Source organism: Chionomys nivalis, chromosome 9, assembly GCF_950005125.1.
Source record: "Chionomys nivalis chromosome 9, mChiNiv1.1, whole genome shotgun sequence".
Classification (NCBI taxonomy): domain Eukaryota; kingdom Metazoa; phylum Chordata; class Mammalia; order Rodentia; family Cricetidae; genus Chionomys; species Chionomys nivalis.
In genome coordinates, this window is record NC_080094.1 from 43,022,631 (window position 1) to 43,041,689 (window position 19,059).

The window sequence follows — 19,059 nt, forward strand, 5'->3', positions numbered from 1 at the left end:
CTGAGTAAGTACAGTGGAGTGGTGGGGACGGGCTAGCACTGGCTGAGTAAGTACAGTGGAGTGGTGGGGACGGGCTAGCACTGGCTGAGTAAGTACAGTGGAGTGGTGGGGACGGGCTAGCACTGGCTAAGTACAGTGGAGTGGTGGGGACGGGCTAGCACTGGCTGAATAAGTACAGTAGAGTGGTGGGGATGGGCTAGCACTGGCTGAGCATGTTTCACTGTAGTCTACGCTTGTCTGGAACTTGCTATGTAGCCTGGGTTGGCCTCAAACTTGTGACCCTCCTGCTTCAGCCTTCCAAGTGCTGGGATTGCAGACATGTGCCACCATGCTCAGTGTTAGACACCTTTGTGATTGTCGTGGTGGGGGCAGTGCTACTGGTTTTGAGCAGGAAGGGGCCAGGGAGGCTGGCAAGCATCATCTAATGCGGAGGGCAGACCCACGACAGAGCATAATTCAGCTGCACATGTTAGCAGGTGAAGGCTAGACCCACAACAGAACACAGTCCGGCTGCACGTGTCAGCGGGTGAAGGCTAGACCCACAACAGAACACAGTCCAGCTGCATGTGTCAGTGGGTGAAGGCTAGACCCACAGTTACACATGTCAGTGGATGAAGGCTGGTCTATCATGGACCAGATTTGAATATGTGGTTTCATATGCTTGGGCTGTGTAGGCATGCATATACTCCTGTGAGATGGAACAAATGAGACAGGGTTCCTAATCCGTTACTTGTTTTCCCCAATTGCCTTTGCACTCTGCACTCCAGGGGCGCTCACGGAGCTAGGCCGCACTGCTGGGCATGGCTTATTTGGACATTTCAGGTGGTTCCCTGCCCTCGGTCAACTTCAGTAGACTTTGGGAGGTCCCTGCAGGGTCCTTTCGAGAGAAGACTCCTTGGCCATCCTTGGACCAATTTTGTTTTTCATATTTTCCTTGGCTGGGGCAGAAGTCCTGCTCTATCCCGTGGTGTTTTTTCTAGGGTGTGAGGGTACAGGGTCAGTATGGCATCTCATCAGCTCTGCTTACTCTGGGCTGCTCCGGCTGTGGATCTGGGTGAAGAGCAGCCATTCCGGCTGGTTTTGTCTCTTTCTGTCTCCTGCTGGATCTGCCAAGGTCATAGCCTGGCTCTCAACTCTGGCTTCTCCTTTCAATTACAGGCCTCTCCTTCTGATGAGACGAGAAGGGAAGGATGGATTACACGCACCAAACTGCCCTGGTCCCGTGCGGACAGGATAAATACATGTCCAAGTAAGATGTCTCATGGTATTGCTCAGCCAGTGCCAGGGCTCTGTGGGTAGACGGAAGCCACCGGGAGAGGAGTTTCATCTGTGTGAGCAGATAGCAGCCAAATGCGGACTAGTGAGAGGGGGAGAGATAACCAGCAGCTGTAGATGAAAACCAGTCAATCCAGCCTGACCAGAAAAGGGCTAATAGGACCCAGCACCTTTGGGAACTTAAGGCTTCCAGAGAGAGGGATTGGCTGTTGGCTGCTTGCTAGGCTCTGAGTGTGTGCATCCCCAAATTCCCTGTGAAGTCTGAAGCCTGTGGTGATGGAGTGGGATGTGGGCTTCTCTCAGAGTGGAAACCTTATCTGTGGAATGAATGGACTTAATAAAAGCCAGAGGGTGTTGGCGCATCCTTCTGCCATGGGAGGAAGCAGGGAGGAGACGTGAAGGGCCGGCCCTTGCTGAATGCTAAATCAGCTGTCGCCTCATCTTGACTTCCTCAGCCTCAACTGAGAGATGAAATCCTATTGTTTTGAGGCTCCCCAGTCTCTAATATTTTGTCACAGTTGCCACAAATGGACACAAACGCAGCTCATTGCCCCTGCTGTGGTGTTGCCTAGGGAAAGACAAGGCTGCAGTAGTGAGCCATGGACAGCCCTGGCTTTGGCTAAAATAGGCATGAGGCAGGGTCCGTGGGGCTTGGTGACACCCACCTTCAATTTCAGCAATTTGGGAGGCTAAGACAGGAGGATTGCTGGTTCAAAGCTAGCTTGGGCTGTGCTGAGTTCAAAGGCAGTTAGGGTAACTTAGTAAAATCCTCTCTCAAAATTAAAAAGAAAAAGGAGCTGGGCATGTAGCTCTTGCTATACTTGCCTAGCAACCCAAGCCCAGGTCATTCCATACTATGAGGGAGGAAAAAGGAGAAGGGTCTGGTCCATGGCTTCCTGTACATTAATGTCTGTGGAACAGGCTTTGTTGATAAAACACCAGCGGTTGAGTAGACATTGATTCCAGTCCCCTTGAGATCAAGCCCAGGGCCTCGGGTACGAAAGAGGCACACTAGCTTTCCTGCTGCAAGTCCAACCACGTGTCTTTGTGCCCAGCACAGGGATTTTAGCTCTTGGACACTCCCCACCTTTAAAAATTATTTAGCTTATCAGACACTAAATTGTTGTAGACATTACACTTGGCCATGTAGAGCTGCCTGTTATATGAGATCCAGAACATTCTCGAATCTTCACCAAAGGGTTTCCCTGGAGACTTCCAGTGAGCAAGAATTTTGAATAGCACAGCAAGCCTTTGGTTGGGGTTTTGTGGGGTCACATATTTCTCTAACTCAGTCCAGCTTGCGTAGAATGACTCCTTCACTGAGGTTTAACTTGTCTTGATTCTCACGGATTCTCCTGTGGGTTTGACTTCCGCAATCTCTATTGGGATCTAAAATCTTCCTACTGGCCTGCTGGGTTTAGAAGGGCTGAGCTCGGTTACCTCTTCCCTGAGAAGCAGGTGGCACACAAGGTAGGCAGCCTCCCAAGCTGTCACCGGGTGTCCCTCATGGAGTGATAAACAGCAGGTACATGTATCAGGAGTAGAAGATTGCCAGGATCCTGAAGGTTCCTCAGGCCCATGTCTGTTCACGGCTCTCCAAGGGTCTGGCATCTTCCACTTAACGTGAGACACAGGAGCTTCATCCGTGTAGTATGTGGTACTTCCGTGTATTCATTGCTGTGTTGCTCCATTGCGTGACCATAACTTCCTTTATTTATCTGTTCTGTTTATGGGAATTCGCTAAACATAGCAGGGCTTTGTCATCCTCACCCCTTGCAAACCTCATGGCCTGTAGTGGGAGGGCGGAGAATGGAACTCAGGATGGTGCCATCTTTGTGGGCACTTACACATTTAAACATAGTAGAACTTGTGACCTGTGATCGTTACAATAAGAATGGATTCTATTGGCTGATAAACAGAGCTCAGGGTAGGGCCTGGAGAAAGTTCTGTGATAAGCATCAGGATAGGTTCTATTAATGGAAGATGCCAAGTACATGGGTCCTCTGTCATAGGGATGCGCTCTATTCACTGCAGGATCGAGGTATGAACAATGCTCAGGGTATTGGGGGATTCGGGTGGAGACAGTAGAAGAATCACCAGGTTGACTGCCCACTTTTCACTCTGGTGTTCCGGTGACTAAGCATCATTCATTTCCTTCCATTGAAGAAAACAGACTCTTGTGATCCACAGTCTTGGTTTCCACAGTGCTTTAAGCTGAGCCTCCTACAGTCTTAAGTTATCCCTATCAACTTCCTAAAAGGTCTGAAAGGCTCAGAGCTTTGTGAAAGCCAATAGCAGCCACCCTGTCCTCACTCACAGCAAGCAGTAGAGAAGGAAGGTTCAAGAAGCAGGAGAACTCCTGCTGGCACGGATAGGGCATTTGTCTCTGAGTCTGTGACTTATGCCTGCTAGCCTGTGGGTTGGGGCAGAATGCTGGAGATGCCAGTCTTTGTCTACAGGCTGCCATGATGTTCCAAGCTGTTTCCTAATGTTTATCTTGACCGTGGTCATGGGGAAAGGTGCCGATGGGGTGGTTGGTGCAGAACTCTCCATGCATGTGTGTACATGTGTGTGTGTTTGAACACCCATGTGTACAAAGACTCAAAGGATCACTGAGGCCAGTTGGGAGGTGAGCAGGAGAGGGAATGGCTGCACTGTGATGGCTTCAGCTGGTAATGTAATTCTCCCCCAAGGAATGAACTTCTCCTCCATCTGAAGACCTACAACCTGTACTATGAAGGCCAGAACCTGCAGCTCCGACACCGAGAGGTAAGGTGTTCCTCCTGCCATGGCAAATGACCCCACCGGGACTTAGGATGTCAATGGGTGTCCTTTTTTTTTTTTTTTTTTTTTTTTTTTTTACCTCATTTCATATCTGTCTCTATAGACTGTAGAGAATCTGGTTAGAATAACTTGTGCTCAATTGCATTTGGCTGCCTAGAACACATTTTCAAGTGATCGGTACCTGGTGATTTAGTTCACAGAGAGAGAGAGCACACGGTGACTTTCAGCCGCTAAGGGAAGCTGTTAGGGAACAGAAAACAAGGCACAGTGGCTTTCCCTGTCTCTTAAAGAACTTCGCTTCGAGTCCTAGTGTGGGTTAAATTCCACCCTGCTATTAGGCAAAATAAAGGCGCAATGCCAGTCCTGGCCAGCTGGAAACCATATAAACAGCCCTGCCCACACAAAGCCCTTCTCCCTAAGAACACCAGCTGCCCTAAGGTTGTTGCATTCCTCTGCCATCTTGTTTTGTCTCACTCTCCCCATGAGGACGATCTTCTGGCTCAGATCGGTTGATCACCGAGCAGATGTTGGGAAGGTGTGCATGGCCCTGCTCTGACACTCATGAAAGCTTGGGTTCAGAAGGAAGAAAAGAAGCCTAACCCTCGTAGGGGGCTAACTGGTGGCTGGGCTGTTAGCATGGACTGAGCATGGCTGGTCTGCTTCTATCCTGGGATTACTTTGTGCAGCCATGAATGCACAGCCCAGCAGATGACTTAAAAAAGAGAGAGGATTTATTTGTGCTCACATTTTCAGAGGGCATGGTCTATGCATGGTTTCATGTGCCCAGGTAGAACATGCTGGCGGTGGGAACACATGGTAGAATTTCTTCACCTCATGGCAGGTAGGGAGTGGAGATGTACAGGAAGTTACTTCAATGACCCACTGCCTTCAGTTAGACCTCCTTCCTAAGGTTCCCACCAGCAATGACCCAAATATTTAGACCATAGCCTGTGGGAACATCTTGTAATCAAAGCAGGAAGACTCTGTAGCTCCTCTCTGAGATCTCGCAGCCTGAATAGGGCTGGGGGGGCGGGTACACTTAGGGAGCTTCTACATTGGACTTCTTGTTAGTCAACAACCTTTGAGTATAGCTTTGGAATTCCTGAAGGATTTCTTCACCTCTTGGGAAGTCGGGGTATGTTAGACTATGACAAGCACAGGGGAGTTTTGCTTTAAAAATTCAGCCCGGCAGCTGGCAGACACTTGACACCTTTTAAGGCAACAGTTCTGCTTCAGGAGCATGTTCTGTAAGTAAACTTGGGGGAAAGCGTTGAGTCCCCGTTACCCAAGTCGGTTGGATTGCTAAACACAAGGTGAACAGCCCGCTCAAGGGTTTTGTTCTTGCTTCTAATTAGTAAGGCCAGTCTCTGTTATTTTAAGATTCTGACCCTCTCTCCCTCCCTCCTTCCTTCCATCTTTGTTTTTTTCCCCCTCTCTATTTCTTTCTTCCTTGTCTTTTTTAGTTAGGTGCTCATTCTGTAGTTCATACTGACCTGGAACTGATGGCAATCCTCCTGCCTCAGCTTCCTCAGTACTGGTACCAGAGCTATCATACCTGGTGGCCATTGTATTCTGATTTCCTTAAAGTCATTAGGTTAAGGACAATAAGAGGGTTTGATGAATTGCACACGTATATCTCAGATTCAAAGACACAGGGGTTTGGGAGAACATTGCTGGGGAATCTCCCACATGCTGCCTTCGCCCAGCTTAGTCCCTCCACAGAAAGTTTTGTGCTTCTGACCTTTGAGGTCAACTGCAGAGAGCTAGGGACTCCACAGCACACCACTCGCATCCCTTGGGTCTACTCTGGGCTCAGCACCCGGTTGTTTCATGGCAGGAGGAAGACGAGTTTATTGTGGAGGGGCTGCTGAACATCTCCTGGGGGCTGCGCAGGCCCATTCGACTCCAGATGCAGGACGACCACGAACGCATCCGTCCGCCTCCATCCTCCTCCTCCTGGCACTCTGGCTGTAACCTGGGCGCACAGGGGTGAGTGACAGAAGCTGAGGCTCCTGGTCCAGTTCTTAGAACCCCCACTGCTGTCTGCTGTGGGTTTGGGATGGGGAGAAAGGGGCCTCTGACCTGACTCCATAGACAGAGTGAGGAAGAGCGGTTCTGAGTCAGCAAAGGGGAAGCACTGAGGAACGGGGTGGCAGCGGGTCCTCCCTCCAGGAGAGCCCTGGACTCTCCAGGGTTCTTCTTAGTCTCACTGATCCAAGTTTGCAGGCTTCTGAGAGGGCGCCAACCCATACACATCCTCCCAGCTGGATTTGGGCCTGTTCCAGGGACATCTAGGATTTGAACCTCCTGATCAAAGCTTTCTCAATCTTGGTGGAACCTAATAGAAGAAAAGGAATGTTCTGTCTGAGGCAGTCAAGTGAGGTCAGCCAGGGGTCTCCTGTACACCTGGACCAGGTCATAGCACACAGGCAGTAGTCTAGGGGGTCCGCTGTTGGTCCTCACTGCAAGGTCCATGATCTCCCACCTCCGATGGCCAAATGAGCAGCTGGTTACCAGCACCAGGAAGATGTTTTGTTCTCTCTGGGACTTCAGTTTTAAGATCAAGTGACTAGCCTTGTTCCCCTTGAAACTTGCTGAGGTGGGTGGCGTTCGGGCCAGAGTCTGGGTGGAGGTGGGGATGGCTGCTGGGCCAAAACCACAGTGATGTGCTTTCTGCTTTAAAGGGGAACTGAGCCCTCCCTCTCTGCTGGCTGCCTGGAACATTGTTACATTCCACAGCCAAGTGTATCATTCTCCTCAGTTGAGAAATAGCTACAGAACAGCCAAACCCTTGAACCACCTTGGCTCTTCCCAAGAGAAATGAAGGAGGGAAGTTGTCCCTCCGCCCACTGGGCATAGAGAAGCCTTTGCTGTGCTTCAGTTCCGGTGAACTAGATCCTCGCTGCTCAGCCCTGACCTCTAGATTGTTACATTCTGTTCTTTGAGTGAGGTGGGTTTACAAATCCCATTTCCCCAGGATGCCCTGAGTTGGAGATGCCCTATAGTTCACATTCTTGACCTTTTCTCCATTCCCCTTGACAACAAGCTGGTTCTTGAAGCCTGTAAATATTTGAAGGACTTTCAGAAGTGTGTCCCAGATGCCAGCATAACTGAAATGTTGCGGACAGGACTGTGTGTGAGATACCCAACGCCAGTTTCTGCTCCTGACCCCAGAGAGAGGGGTGCTACCTGGACCAAGCACCTGCTATGTTCTAAAGGATGCAGACTGAAACTTAGCTCTGAGGAGAAATTCTTGCAGCTTCTCAATTGTACTTTTCTTCCCTTAACACTATCATCATAGGAACACAGGCCCTAGGAAGCCCCCGCTTGTCTCACCTTGGTCCTTGGTATCAAACAGGATTCTCTCTTTAGGCCAAACCCCCTGTTGGGTTTGGATGTGTTTTTCTGAGCTGCCTTCACTTCTCTTTGGGGCTCCCAGTCACCACAGCAAACCCGGATCTCAGCTCAGGTGACCTGTTGTGGTCCCTTCTCCAGCTTGCCGCTCTGAGAGCATTCATCGCTCGTGAGTCATAGATGCCAGAGGCAGTTTCTGAAATATTCTTCCAACAGAAGGAAACCGAGCCTGGAATCCTGAGAAAATGAGTTCTAGACCCCCATGCGTGCTTTGAGACTCCATACAGACCACACACAGGCGTTGCTGGGCCTGATGGATTGGGGGCTTATGCTGCTACAGCGGTGGGGCCGGACATCTTTCTCCCGAGTTCCTTGCCCACATCCAGCATTTAAAATGGGTTCTGGACCAGCCCCCTGGATACCCAGCACAGCTTGCCTGTCTCTTGTTTGCCTGATGTGTGCTAATGCCCTCCTGCATGGCATGCGGCAAGTCTCCCATTGCAGGAAGGGGGCCATGAAATTGGGACAGGCCTCTCAGGGGCTAAACAGATCTGCCCTGTGTGTTTGCCACCTTCAGCACCACCCTGAAGCCCCTCACCATGCCCACAGTCCAGATTTCCGAAGCGGACGCGCCCACTGACACCAGCGAGACACCTAGCCCCACAGGTATGTGAACTCCAGCTAGAGGCCATGTGGGTGCCAACAGCTGTGTTTTTAACCTGTGACTTTTTTGTATAAATATATAAAATCCACATGAATCAATATATTTTTTTTAAAAAAGTTAAAGGGAAAGAATTTAAAATCTCTCTCCTCCTCGCCTTTAGTGTTTCCCTGCAGCACCCTTCCTGCTAGAACAAGCAAATGCATGCAAATTCACACAGATCCAAGCAGATGGCCTGCTGCTGTCACCTCATGGAGTGGCTATGGCTCCTTCTCATCCTCCCTCTAGACAAGTGAGAGCTTTCGTCAGTAGCCCCAGTCCGTCAGGCCCCTCACTAACAGCAGCCACCATTTGACTTCCTGTCTCGGTGACTGTGCCTGCTCTGAGCACCTCATGTGAGCTGATTCATGAAGTACACATCCTTTTGTGACTGGCTGATTTCAGCTCAGTCAGACCCTCAAGGTTCTCCCTGGCTGTGCCCTGGGGCAGCTTGTTTGCAGCATCTTGCACGCCCTTGCGTCAGGCTTAGCCTGAGTCCGGTGCTGTCCTCAGCCCTGTTTTCTGTGTTAACTTACTTACACCCTCACTATGATCCCACAGGCAGAAGCTCTTGTTACCTCTACAGAAAATGGAGGCACGAGATGCCAGGGAAACATGGCGGGGACAGAGCTGGGATCTGAGCCTGGGGTCCGGCACTGAGGCCTGTGCTTGGAACCTGTGCACTGTTAACTCCTCCGTAAATTAAATGTTATGTCCCCTCCAGCAGCAAATCATTTTTATAAAACGTGTTTCTGGGGAAACAGTGGTGCCACAGTGTGAGCCTTGAAGGGAATCGGGAACCAGCAAACAGTCCATCCCTCCCTTTCTTCTCAGACTCCAGGGGCCTGAAGCCTGTGCAGGAGGACACCCCACAGTTGATGCGCACACGCAGCGATGTTGGGGTGCGTCGCCGTGGCAATGTGAGGACATCCAGTGACCAGCGGCGAATCAGACGCCATCGCTTCTCTATCAATGGCCATTTCTACAACCATAAGGTAGAGGGAAAACCTCAGGGACATCGCTGCTTTCTGGGCATGTGCCACTTCAGTGCTATGGCCATGTGATCCTGGGGAAGTGGGGTGCCCAGGGAAGCCAGGCATTTTCAGTTCAGTCTCAGGGTTGTGAATGAGATGGGGGCTTTGCTGGCTTCTTGAGATACTCAGTACTTTGGGTGAGGGATAGTTTCCACTAGGTGTGGGAGATTTCAGAAGCAGGCTTAGCTTGCAAAACTGCACGAGCACATCGCATGACCCCTCTCCTTGTCTTGGCAGGTCCCTCCCCTGGCCTCCCCCAGCACCCAGCACCCTGTGTGAGCAACAGTGATCCCCACTTTATAATAAGAGTACTAGAGACTCTGTAGAGAAAGTACAAGAGTTTATTTCATGACTTTGCAGAGTCAGTGGCATGCTAGAGAAAAGACAAGAAGGCTGGCCATTTGGTTACAAAACAAGGGTTTTTATACTTCCCAGTTGGCTGAGATCTTTAGAGCGGTACAATCTTCCCTGAGTCTAGTATTATCCCCTCCCCAGATTCCTCATCCTATCGGCTCAGGACACAAACTTGTCTAATTTCTACCTTGGGACTTGAGTTTCCCTCTTTTTCTGATTCCATGGCTCAGTCACACAGCAGGCAGGCCGTCTGTAGCTTTTCCACCGCTAGGCTGAACTGAGAGAATTCTGTCAATCAAATCCTGGCGCCAGCTAGAGAAGACAAGGGCTTGGCGCCTGCCCGTACCTGCTGCCTCTCTCTGGTTCTCTCTGGATCTTCCTGAAAACAGACCGTGACGATTTACTTTCTTCTCTGCTGCCCTCTGACCCCCTGAGCTGATGGCTGTTTTTGAGGAAGCCTACAGGTGGCAGTTCTGCTCAGGGACCCCAAGCTAGCGAACCCTACCTTCCTTTCTGCTGCTTAAATCTCACCAGAAGCAAGTGCGTGGTGGGAGGCTGGTCTCTCAGAGGAAGGGTCTCTGTGGGTGTTTTGCCTATCTGGTTTCATCTCTAACCCTGCTCTTTGGAGCTCAGACCTGAACTTGCCAGGGAAGCATAGTCTGAGCTGGGGAAACCGTAAGGGCCACTTTGTCTATATCCATGGATGATGCTGGCCAGAGTGCCTGGGGCTCTCCTCGACATGTTTTTAAAACTGTCCCTGGGCTCCCTACTCATTGGTTTTGAGACTCGGTCCTTGTCCCCACTTCTGCCCTAAACCAGACCCCTTTGTTGACAGACATCAGTTTTCACACCAGCTTATGGCTCTGTCACCAACGTCCGCATCAATAGCACCATGACCACCCCCCAGGTCCTGAAGCTGCTTCTCAACAAGTTTAAGGTAAGTTCTCTCCATTGGCTGTGAGCCTCGGGGCTGTCAGGGAGGGAGGTGGGTGGGGGAACCTGGCAAGTTTCCCCACTCTTCTACAACCCCAGATCCATTGCCTAGAGAATTGTCCCATCCACAGTGAGCGGATCCCCCGCCTCGATTAACATCAAGATAACTTCCGCAGACCAACAGACTCTAGACATCCCTCTCTGAGGCTCATTTCCCAGTGATTCTAGATTGTGTCAAGATGTCAATTAAAACACCAAGGATTGCTTATTTACTTTTTTGGGGGGATGAGACCTCATACACTGGTTTTTTGAGACAGGGTTTCTCTGTGTAACAGTCCTGGCTATCCTGGAACTCACTCTGTAGACCAGACTGGCCTGGATCTCACTCAGATCCACCTGACTCTGTTTCCTGAGTGCTGGGATTAAAAGCATGCATCACCACCTCCTGGCGAGACCTCACTGTATTGCCCAGATTGGCCTCAAACACCTGGGCTCAAGAGATCCTAGGCCTTTAGCCTCCTGACTAGCTGGGACTATACGTATGAGCTTAGCTAGTATTGTATTCTTTTTATTTTTTTCCCAATGATTTTATTTTTATCTATATATTCAGTTCTTTCTTGGGGCTAGGACTCAAATCCAAGTCCTCGTACAGAGCAACAAACACCCTCATCCCTTGCATTCATGTATTTTTAATTTTTTGTTTATTATTTGTGTATGCGTGTGCTGTGATGTATGTTCAGGTGCATGTGCCACGATGCATTTGCGGAAGTCAGGTGACAACTTTGTGGAGTTGATTCTCTCCCCCCACTTCTGTGTGGACCTTAGGGATCTAGCTCAGGTTGCCAGGCTTATGTAGCAAGCACCCTTGCCCACTTCACTTCTGACTGACTAGAGGATTCTTATTTTTCCTGGAAGTCAGTGAAACCTAGGACTCAAGGCTCTGAGTTTGGGTCCCTGTGACCACCTGCCAGACAGCGGGGTGGGGCAAGTTGCCTTAACCTGTCTGTGCTCTGGCTTTTTATTTGTGGGAGGGTGGTGCTCACTCACATGTTATGGGATGTCACAGTATGAGTGAACACATGTTAAGTGTGTGGGCTTCCCATTCTGATATGTGTTAATTATTCCGGCCCAAAAGCTTGAAACCTAAAATGCACCAACCTCAGAAACTTAACGAGCAATGGCATGACTCAGTTGTCGCCTTGGGTCTCAGGTTTTTGTAGAAGGAAGCTCTAAGCTGGTAAAGTTCCTGCCCAAATCCGCAAACTGAAAACCTCTGAAATCGGAAACATCCTTCATTGTGGGTGAAGGATGCTCCGCTGCTATTATCTACCGTGATTGACAGTTTCCCGCCTGTTGCACGTCCTCCTCGGTTGTAAACAAAAGACTCATACTTTGTAGAAGCCTAGAGCGGGCTTCAGAAAATGGAGGGAGGAGAGGGAATGGCTCAAGGCTGGGATGTTCCACTCTTTTCTTTCCCCTCTTGATTCAGATTGAGAACTCGGCAGAGGAGTTTGCCCTGTACGTGGTCCATACCAGTGGTGGTGAGTCTGAGGGGCCCAGTACACTTCAGATCCTTCAATTAACTCAAAATAGCAAGTTCAAAGCAAAACCCTCTCTTCCTTCGTTAATGTTTCCTAAAATTCTAAATGTTGTTTGTCCCCAAGCCTGGTGAGCTTGTGGGACAGGTGCCCCAGGGAGTGCCGCGTGAGCTGTAATACTAGATACTTAACTGCCTATTAGAAAATGAACTGGATTTTCTCTGGAGGCAGATGCCCAGTTCCTCCTGAGTGGTGTCTTCCAGAGGGTCTGAGACATGGTGTGTGTGTGTGTGTGTGTGTGTGTGTGTGTGTGTGTGTGTGTGTAGTGGGGCTACTTTTAACAACACATATGTTGAGTAGTTCATCCCAACACAGTCTGTCTTGTGTGGCTGCATCTCCTAAGTTGCCTGTCCCGTTTGGACTCTTGAGTGGGCCACCATTCCTGGTGAGAAAGCTCTTGGGCTTAGCTCAGGGTGCCTTGATTCTATCACTTTCAGAAAAGCAGAAGCTGAAGAACTCCGACTACCCCCTGATCGCCCGCATCCTCCAGGGCCCCTGTGAACAGGTCTCCAAGGTCTTCCTGATGGAGAAGGACCAGGTGGAGGAGGTTACCTATGATGTGAGTCCCTTTTGTGTGGTGGTCGGTCCTCAGCAGCAGGGGTCGGGGGTGGCGGGGGAGGAGACTCACTGGGTTACAGTGTGACTTTTTGACCAGAGCTTTGTCCCTATGGCTGTCATGCTTTCATATCAGGTTCTTTTGACAGCAGTTGAGGGTGGGCCCTGTGGGATTGTTAGAGGAATAAATTTCTTTAGACTTCCGAGGGCACTGGGGCCCTGAGGACTTTGGAAGCATGCTCCCAACACTGAGAACTCAGCAGGGAATTTCTTTTCTTGAGTGTTAGTACAATAACAAGCACCCCCAAATCCAAGTACCTTATGACATTCACTCTTTTCCTCATGATTCTGCTAGCTGATAGCAGCAGCCCTGTGCTCGGCTCGGATGAGTTAATATCTTATTCAGACCCAGCTGAAGGGCAACATCTTCCTGGGCTGTCATCTTCCTGGGCTGTCTTTCCCAGGGCAGGTGATTGGAGCATGAGAAACTAGTACAGGGGCTGTGGAGATGGCACAGTGGGTAAAGAGCTGTACATATGTGAGCACCTGAGTTCGAATCCCCAGGACCCACCTATACCTAGGTATGGCAGCATGTGCCAATGATTTCAGTGCTCTAGAGTGAGACCGAGGGTGGAGGCAGGAGACTCCCTGGGGTATCCTCCCCTCCTGGGCCACTCTGTTAAGGTTTCCCTCTGACCCACGCACCATGATACGTGCAAGCCTTTTCTTGAGCACCTGTTCTCACACACATGTAATGTATACATATTACACGCAAATAATAAATCTGTAAACAATTTAAAAAAACTAGTACAAACAATGGAGGCTCGTTTTAAGCCTCCACTTATTTAGAATGTGTCAAGTCTGCAGAAATTCCAGTGGCTACCGCAAGCGACCTAGGCAGGCCGAGCATTTGTAGGGGAGAGTATTAAATACCCGGAGGAAGGTTGAGAGAGTAGGTCAGGGTTCCGGTTTTGTTTGTTTCTTCTTTTTCTTTCTTTTTTTCTTTTTTCTTTTTTGAGGAGGCTGAATTTCTCTGTGTAATAGTCCTGACTGTCCTGGAACTTACTTTGTAGTCCAGGCTGACTTGAACTCACAGAGATCCTCCGGCCTCTGCCTCCTGAGTGCTGGGATTGAAGGCATGCACCACTACTGTGGGAAACAGTTTTTATATTGGTGGCCAAATTCGGGTAATCTAGTAGTTGAGCCACTACTGCTCAGCTGTTTTTTTGTGTTTGGGTTTTTTTTTTTTTTTTTTTTTTTTTTTTTTTTTTTTTTTTGGCTGGGGAGGAAAAGCCCTGTCTTAACTCTCTGGACCAGGTCAGTCTCTTCCCTAAAGCAAGTGCCTATTTGGCTACCTAGAGACTGGAGACAGGAGTCTGGGCTGTGATGACTCCTCACATCCCATCTGGGGAGAGCACAGCAGTTTATTAAGGTCTTCTTTGGTCTTTGATTTGTTGCAGTTCTGGGGATGGAGCTTAGAGCCCACCTCCACCCAAAAAGTGCGCCAACCCCCCCTCCGCCTCCCCGACAGGCGCGCCGCAGCGCCATGGCACGCGAGCCGAGCCGAGGTCGGCGGAGACAGGGGGCCCGAGACAGGGGGCCCGGGGCACGCGGCGAGACCCTCCTCCATCCTCCCCCGGGAAGAGAGATGGAGCGAGGGAACCGCGCGCGCCCCCGGATGAGGCGCCGGAGCCGAGCGGGAAGAGAGGGCTAGAACCCACCCCTCACACCCCCAACTACACCTCCAGCCCTAGGAGCTCCTTCTCGGAATCCCTGCATGAGAGGGAAGTCCTTTTCTGTGTGAAGTCCCCGGAGTTGGGGCTTCTAGTTAAATGAGAACTGAGAAATCACAAGATGGAATCCTATAAACACAGGCTTCTTCATGCGGACTGGACCAGCCTGGGGTAGAATGAGGAAATCCTGGGTTCGTGGGAAATTAGATTTCTGATGGCTTTGTGCCTTGAGGAGAGCGATGGCAAAAGTATTTTGTAACAACGGGATTTCTTTTCTCCCCCTTCCCAGGTGGCCCAGTACATCAAGTTTGAGATGCCAGTCCTTAAAAGCTTCATCCAGAAACTCCAGGAGGAAGAAGACCGGGAGGTGGAGAAGCTGATGCGCAAGTGAGCGTGGTGTCTGGGTCAGGCTGGGTTTCAGGGCCCCTCTGTTCAGCCGCCCTGTGGACACTGGTGCCAGAGGACTGCTTGCTGACAGACCAGATATCAGCCAGGGACAATGAGGAGTGGGTCAGGCTGGGTTTCAGGGCCCCAATCATTCTGCTGTAGGCCAAGGCCTTTCGTTTGTTCTCGGCTGCCCAGACCTGAAGTAATCACACAGAAACTCTATTAATTGCAGTACTGTTGGCGTAATAGTTTAAGCATATTGCTAGCTAGTTCTTACATCTTAAATTAACCCATTTCTTTTTTTTAACATTTACTTCGATTTAATATACAGAGCAGTTTCCTTTTCCATTTTCTTTTTCTTTTTTTTATTTATTATGTATACAATGTTCCTCCTGCATGTACACCTCCAGGCCAGAAGAGGGCACCATATTTCATTACAGATGGTTATGAGCCATCATGTGGTTGCTGGGAATTGAACTCAGGACCTCTAGAAGAGCAGCCAGTGCGCTTAACCTCTGAGCCATCTCTCCAGTCCAAATTAACCCATTTCTATTATTTTTTATTTTACCATGAGGCTCGTGGTCTACCGGTAAGGTTCTGGCTGGCAGATTACATTTTTCTCCTTTGGCAGCTGCGTGACATCTCTCTGACTGCCTATTCTCCCTCTACATCTCTGTTCGGATTTCCCGCCTGGCTTTACTCTGTTAAGTCATTGAGCCAAAGCAGCTTCTTTATTAATCAATGGCTATACATCATTCTGCTGCCCGGTGGGGACAGGTGCCAGAGGGTTGCCTACTGGCAGACCCAGCTCTCAGACAGGGACACCAGAAGTGACATTCTGTTTCCCTCTTCTTGTGTCAGCAGCTTACTTGGATATGAGATAGCTAAATACCTTTTCCTTTCCTTTTATGAAAGAACTCTGGGAAAGAATGTGCTGGCCTCAAATCTCGATGGAATCTGACTTTAGAAATAGAGAGGTTCCTCTCTCCTGGGTCTTAATCTATTGTCTGTTTCTGTAACCAAACACTCGGGGCTGGGCTATTTAAAAAGAAAAGAGGTTCATTTAGCTCACACTTCTGGGGTTCTAAGAGCATGTGCAGCCCACATCTGCTTGGCTTTGGTGAGGGCCTTATGGCACATGGCGTGGCAATGATGACCACATATGAGACAGGAAGCTAGAGGGGGAATTGGGATGAGCTTTTTATAAGAACTTGTTACTTTAAGAACTAACTGGAGTCTTGTGAGACTGTTTTGACTGTTACCCAAACATCACCATGTGGAGATGAGGCTCCAAACACATAAACTTTCGGAGGAAGCACGTTCAGGTGATGGTATGGTACTGTCACAGCTATGTGATGAGGCTCCCAGAAGGAAGTTGGTGTTCCCTCAGATGAGGCTCAGGATCTGAGGTTTATGAGGGCAAAGTCTGGAGGTCATTTGAGGGTCAGCACAGGTCCTGGGGCATGTCCCGAAGGGGTACAGGCAGAGAATGCTGAAACACAGATGTCCTGGGAACCTTAGGAAGGTGGTCTGCGCAGCAGAGATGGCCAGAGCTGCCCACTCGAAAACCCTTCACATCCTTCCTCCTTCAGATGTGTGTCTTCTGGAAATTTCATTTGAGTTGAAGAGTTCAGCAAACTTCTTCTGGGAGCAATAGATGATTTCATTTTAGTCACAGAACAGACTGCCTTCGGTAGCTATAATAGAAGGTGGTTAATCTGGTGTTGGAGGATAAAGCCACATATTTATTTCCTGTTTTCAGCAATTAGTATGACAACAACTGACATTTTGTTGAACACTTACTATGTCCTAGACTTTAACATAGCCTTTGCTATAAAGTACAAACTCCGAGCTTGAGGCGTGTGCCTCCTGGGCCCTGCACCATGGTGCCCACTCCGGCAGTGTCACGGCTCAAGAACATCCTAGAGAAACTGAAGTCACCCACCAGCCATGAAATTGTGTGTTCAGTAGTTCAGGGTTTCTTCTGTGCGAGCGGAACTGGTATAGGCAGACCCATACGGGGTTGTTATTTTAATACGCTCCCCTAGAAAGGGAAATACTGGTGACTTTGTATATTTCAGCCTTGATTAAGGTTCATGAGCATACTGTGCACAGGGCCTCTGGCAGAGTGAGCACTCAGTGGATCCTGGCTGTTGACATCTTCGCGTTTCTAGCCACTGTTTGCCACACTTTGTAGCCATAGTGAAAGAGCCTAATTTGGAGTTGAGCTCCTTCACTGTCACCCTAGTATGGAAGGACGGGTGGAGTAGTGTGAATAGCAATGATGACGTGTGGAGTAGTGTGAATAGCAATGATGACGTGTGGAGTAGCGAGAGTAGCAATGATGACGTGTGGAGTAGTGTGAATAGCAATGATGACGTGTGGAGTAGTGTGAATAGCAATGATGACGTGTGGAGTAGTGTGAATAGCAATGATGACGTGTGGAGTAGTGTGAATAGCAATGATGACGTGTGGAGTAGCGAGAGTAGCAATGATGACGTGTGGAGTAGTGTGAATAGCAATGATGACGTGTGGAGTAGTGTGAATAGCAATGATGACGTGTGGAGTAGTGTGAATAGCAATGATGACGTGTGGAGTAGCGAGAGTAGCAATGATGACGTGTGGAGTAGTGTGAATAGCAATGATGACGTGTGGAGTAGTGTGAATAGCAATGATGACGTGTGGAGTAGTGTGAATAGCAATGATGACGTGTGGAGTAGCGAGAGTAGCCAATGACGAAAGCTAAGGAGCAGGATGGTTGGCTCTGGTGTTGCCTGGGTGACAGGGAAGGCACAAGAGACATATTGTAGACTGCCATCTACTTCAGGCTGCTTCGGTCCTCAGGTACACCGTGCTTCGGCTAATGATTCGGCAAAGGCTGGAGGAGATAGCAGAGACCCCCGAGACTATCTGAGCCACGGGAGCAAGGGGAATCCAGACACTCCAGGGGCTGCCGCTGACCTGAGAAGACCCGTGGGAAGCTAGGCACCGGCCTTCCACACAAACCTCTGCAGCCCCCCAGAAGCCAGCATTGCTCCCTGGAGTAGGACACAGAAGAAATGTTCCCTATTTCTGGACCCCTGTCCTTCTTTGTTTTATTCTCTAAGGAGGCCCCACAAGGTGTGTGTTCACATGTCCTAGTGTGTGTGTACTCACATACCTGAGCATGTGTATGTGTGTGCTTACATACCTGGGTGTATGTGTGTGCACACTCAAATATGCGTACGTGTACTTCTTATGTCCATGTGCCTCCTTGATATTTTCACATGCAATTAAATTCCAAGCAGCCAGCACGGGTGCCACGAGGTGGCAGACACTGCTCCCGGGCAGGAAGAACAGGGGAGGAGCTAAGGCTTTTGCCCCTTCAGGTGCCAACGGCAGTCACACATATCTGCCCTATTTGAAAGGGAAGAGGGTCCTGCAGGCTCACCATTTGGAATGGCTGAAGGTTTGTAGCAGAGATTCTCCCCATTTGCCAAGAAGGATGGGTGACTATGAGATCCTTGGGAATTAGCGATGTGATAGCCCCATGCCCTTGGGGGCAAGTCAAGTGAAATGGAAACGTGAGGTCACTGTGGGGCAGATGCAATGTGTCCACGAGTTTTTTTTTTTTTTGGTTTTTCGAGACAGGGTTTCTCTGTGGTTTTGGAGCCTGTCCTGGAACGAGCTCTTGTAGACCAGGCTGGTCTCGAACTCACAGAGATCCGCCTGCCTCTGCCTCCCAAGTGCTGGGATTAAAGGCATGCGCCACCACCACCCGGCTGTGTCCGCGAGTTTTTGCACTGCAGAGTTATCATTGGAGATAGCAGCACAATGAATGTCCTGTCCTGTGTGGACACCTGGAGAGAGTGGACTCTGCCTCTGTTCTTGGCTTTGTAGAGGCCGCTGAGTGATTCTGCCCTCTCAGTTGCCGCTTGAGTTCTTGGTGTCCTCCTCGGCTTGAAGAAAGGTCTTCTGAAATGAACGTACCTCCGGCCTGCTCACACGCCATTCAGAAGGTGCTCACCGGTAGGGCTGAAGGGATGAATAGAGGCCACCTGCTGAAATGATGGGCCTTCAAGTCCCAGCGCACAGTCACATCAGCGGGAGTCGTCCCCACAGGGAGTTGGGGCTTTGCGTTTAAAGCGAACACATTGTTCTTTCTGGCTCTGCACACTTGCAAGCTTCTTCACCTTCGACACAGAGATGGATTCCAAGAATGAAGACTTGTCCTGTTGTTGATTAAAACAGGGGTCAAGGAAGCTCTCTGGGGAGTCCTGTGAAGTGTGGGCAGAGGGGACGGTGCTCACTTAGCCTCTGAGAAGCTATGCTGCTGATATTTAGAATCAGCCTCATCGGTAGAATGGGCAGGA

At 49.7% G+C, this 19,059-nt stretch overlaps 1 protein-coding gene across 4 annotated transcripts in view; it reads left to right on the forward strand.

The window, feature by feature from the left end:
* Positions 1 to 18,463, forward strand: part of Rassf2 (Ras association domain family member 2) — a 36,060-nt gene extending 17,597 nt beyond the window's left edge. For all 4 annotated transcript variants that reach the window (XM_057781219.1, XM_057781220.1, XM_057781221.1 and 1 more), the window contains exons 2-11: positions 1,159 to 1,249; positions 3,969 to 4,044; positions 5,897 to 6,048; positions 7,991 to 8,079; positions 8,948 to 9,108; positions 10,337 to 10,438; positions 11,924 to 11,975; positions 12,470 to 12,591; positions 14,610 to 14,707; positions 17,552 to 18,463. In XM_057781219.1, the coding sequence (XP_057637202.1) occupies positions 1,191 to 1,249; positions 3,969 to 4,044; positions 5,897 to 6,048; positions 7,991 to 8,079; positions 8,948 to 9,108; positions 10,337 to 10,438; positions 11,924 to 11,975; positions 12,470 to 12,591; positions 14,610 to 14,707; positions 17,552 to 17,621 (981 nt within the window). In that variant the 5' untranslated portion in view covers positions 1,159 to 1,190 and the 3' untranslated portion in view covers positions 17,622 to 18,463. The remainder of the gene's footprint in view (positions 1 to 1,158; positions 1,250 to 3,968; positions 4,045 to 5,896; positions 6,049 to 7,990; positions 8,080 to 8,947; positions 9,109 to 10,336; positions 10,439 to 11,923; positions 11,976 to 12,469; positions 12,592 to 14,609; positions 14,708 to 17,551) is intronic.
* Positions 18,464 to 19,059: the final 596 nt, after the last annotated feature.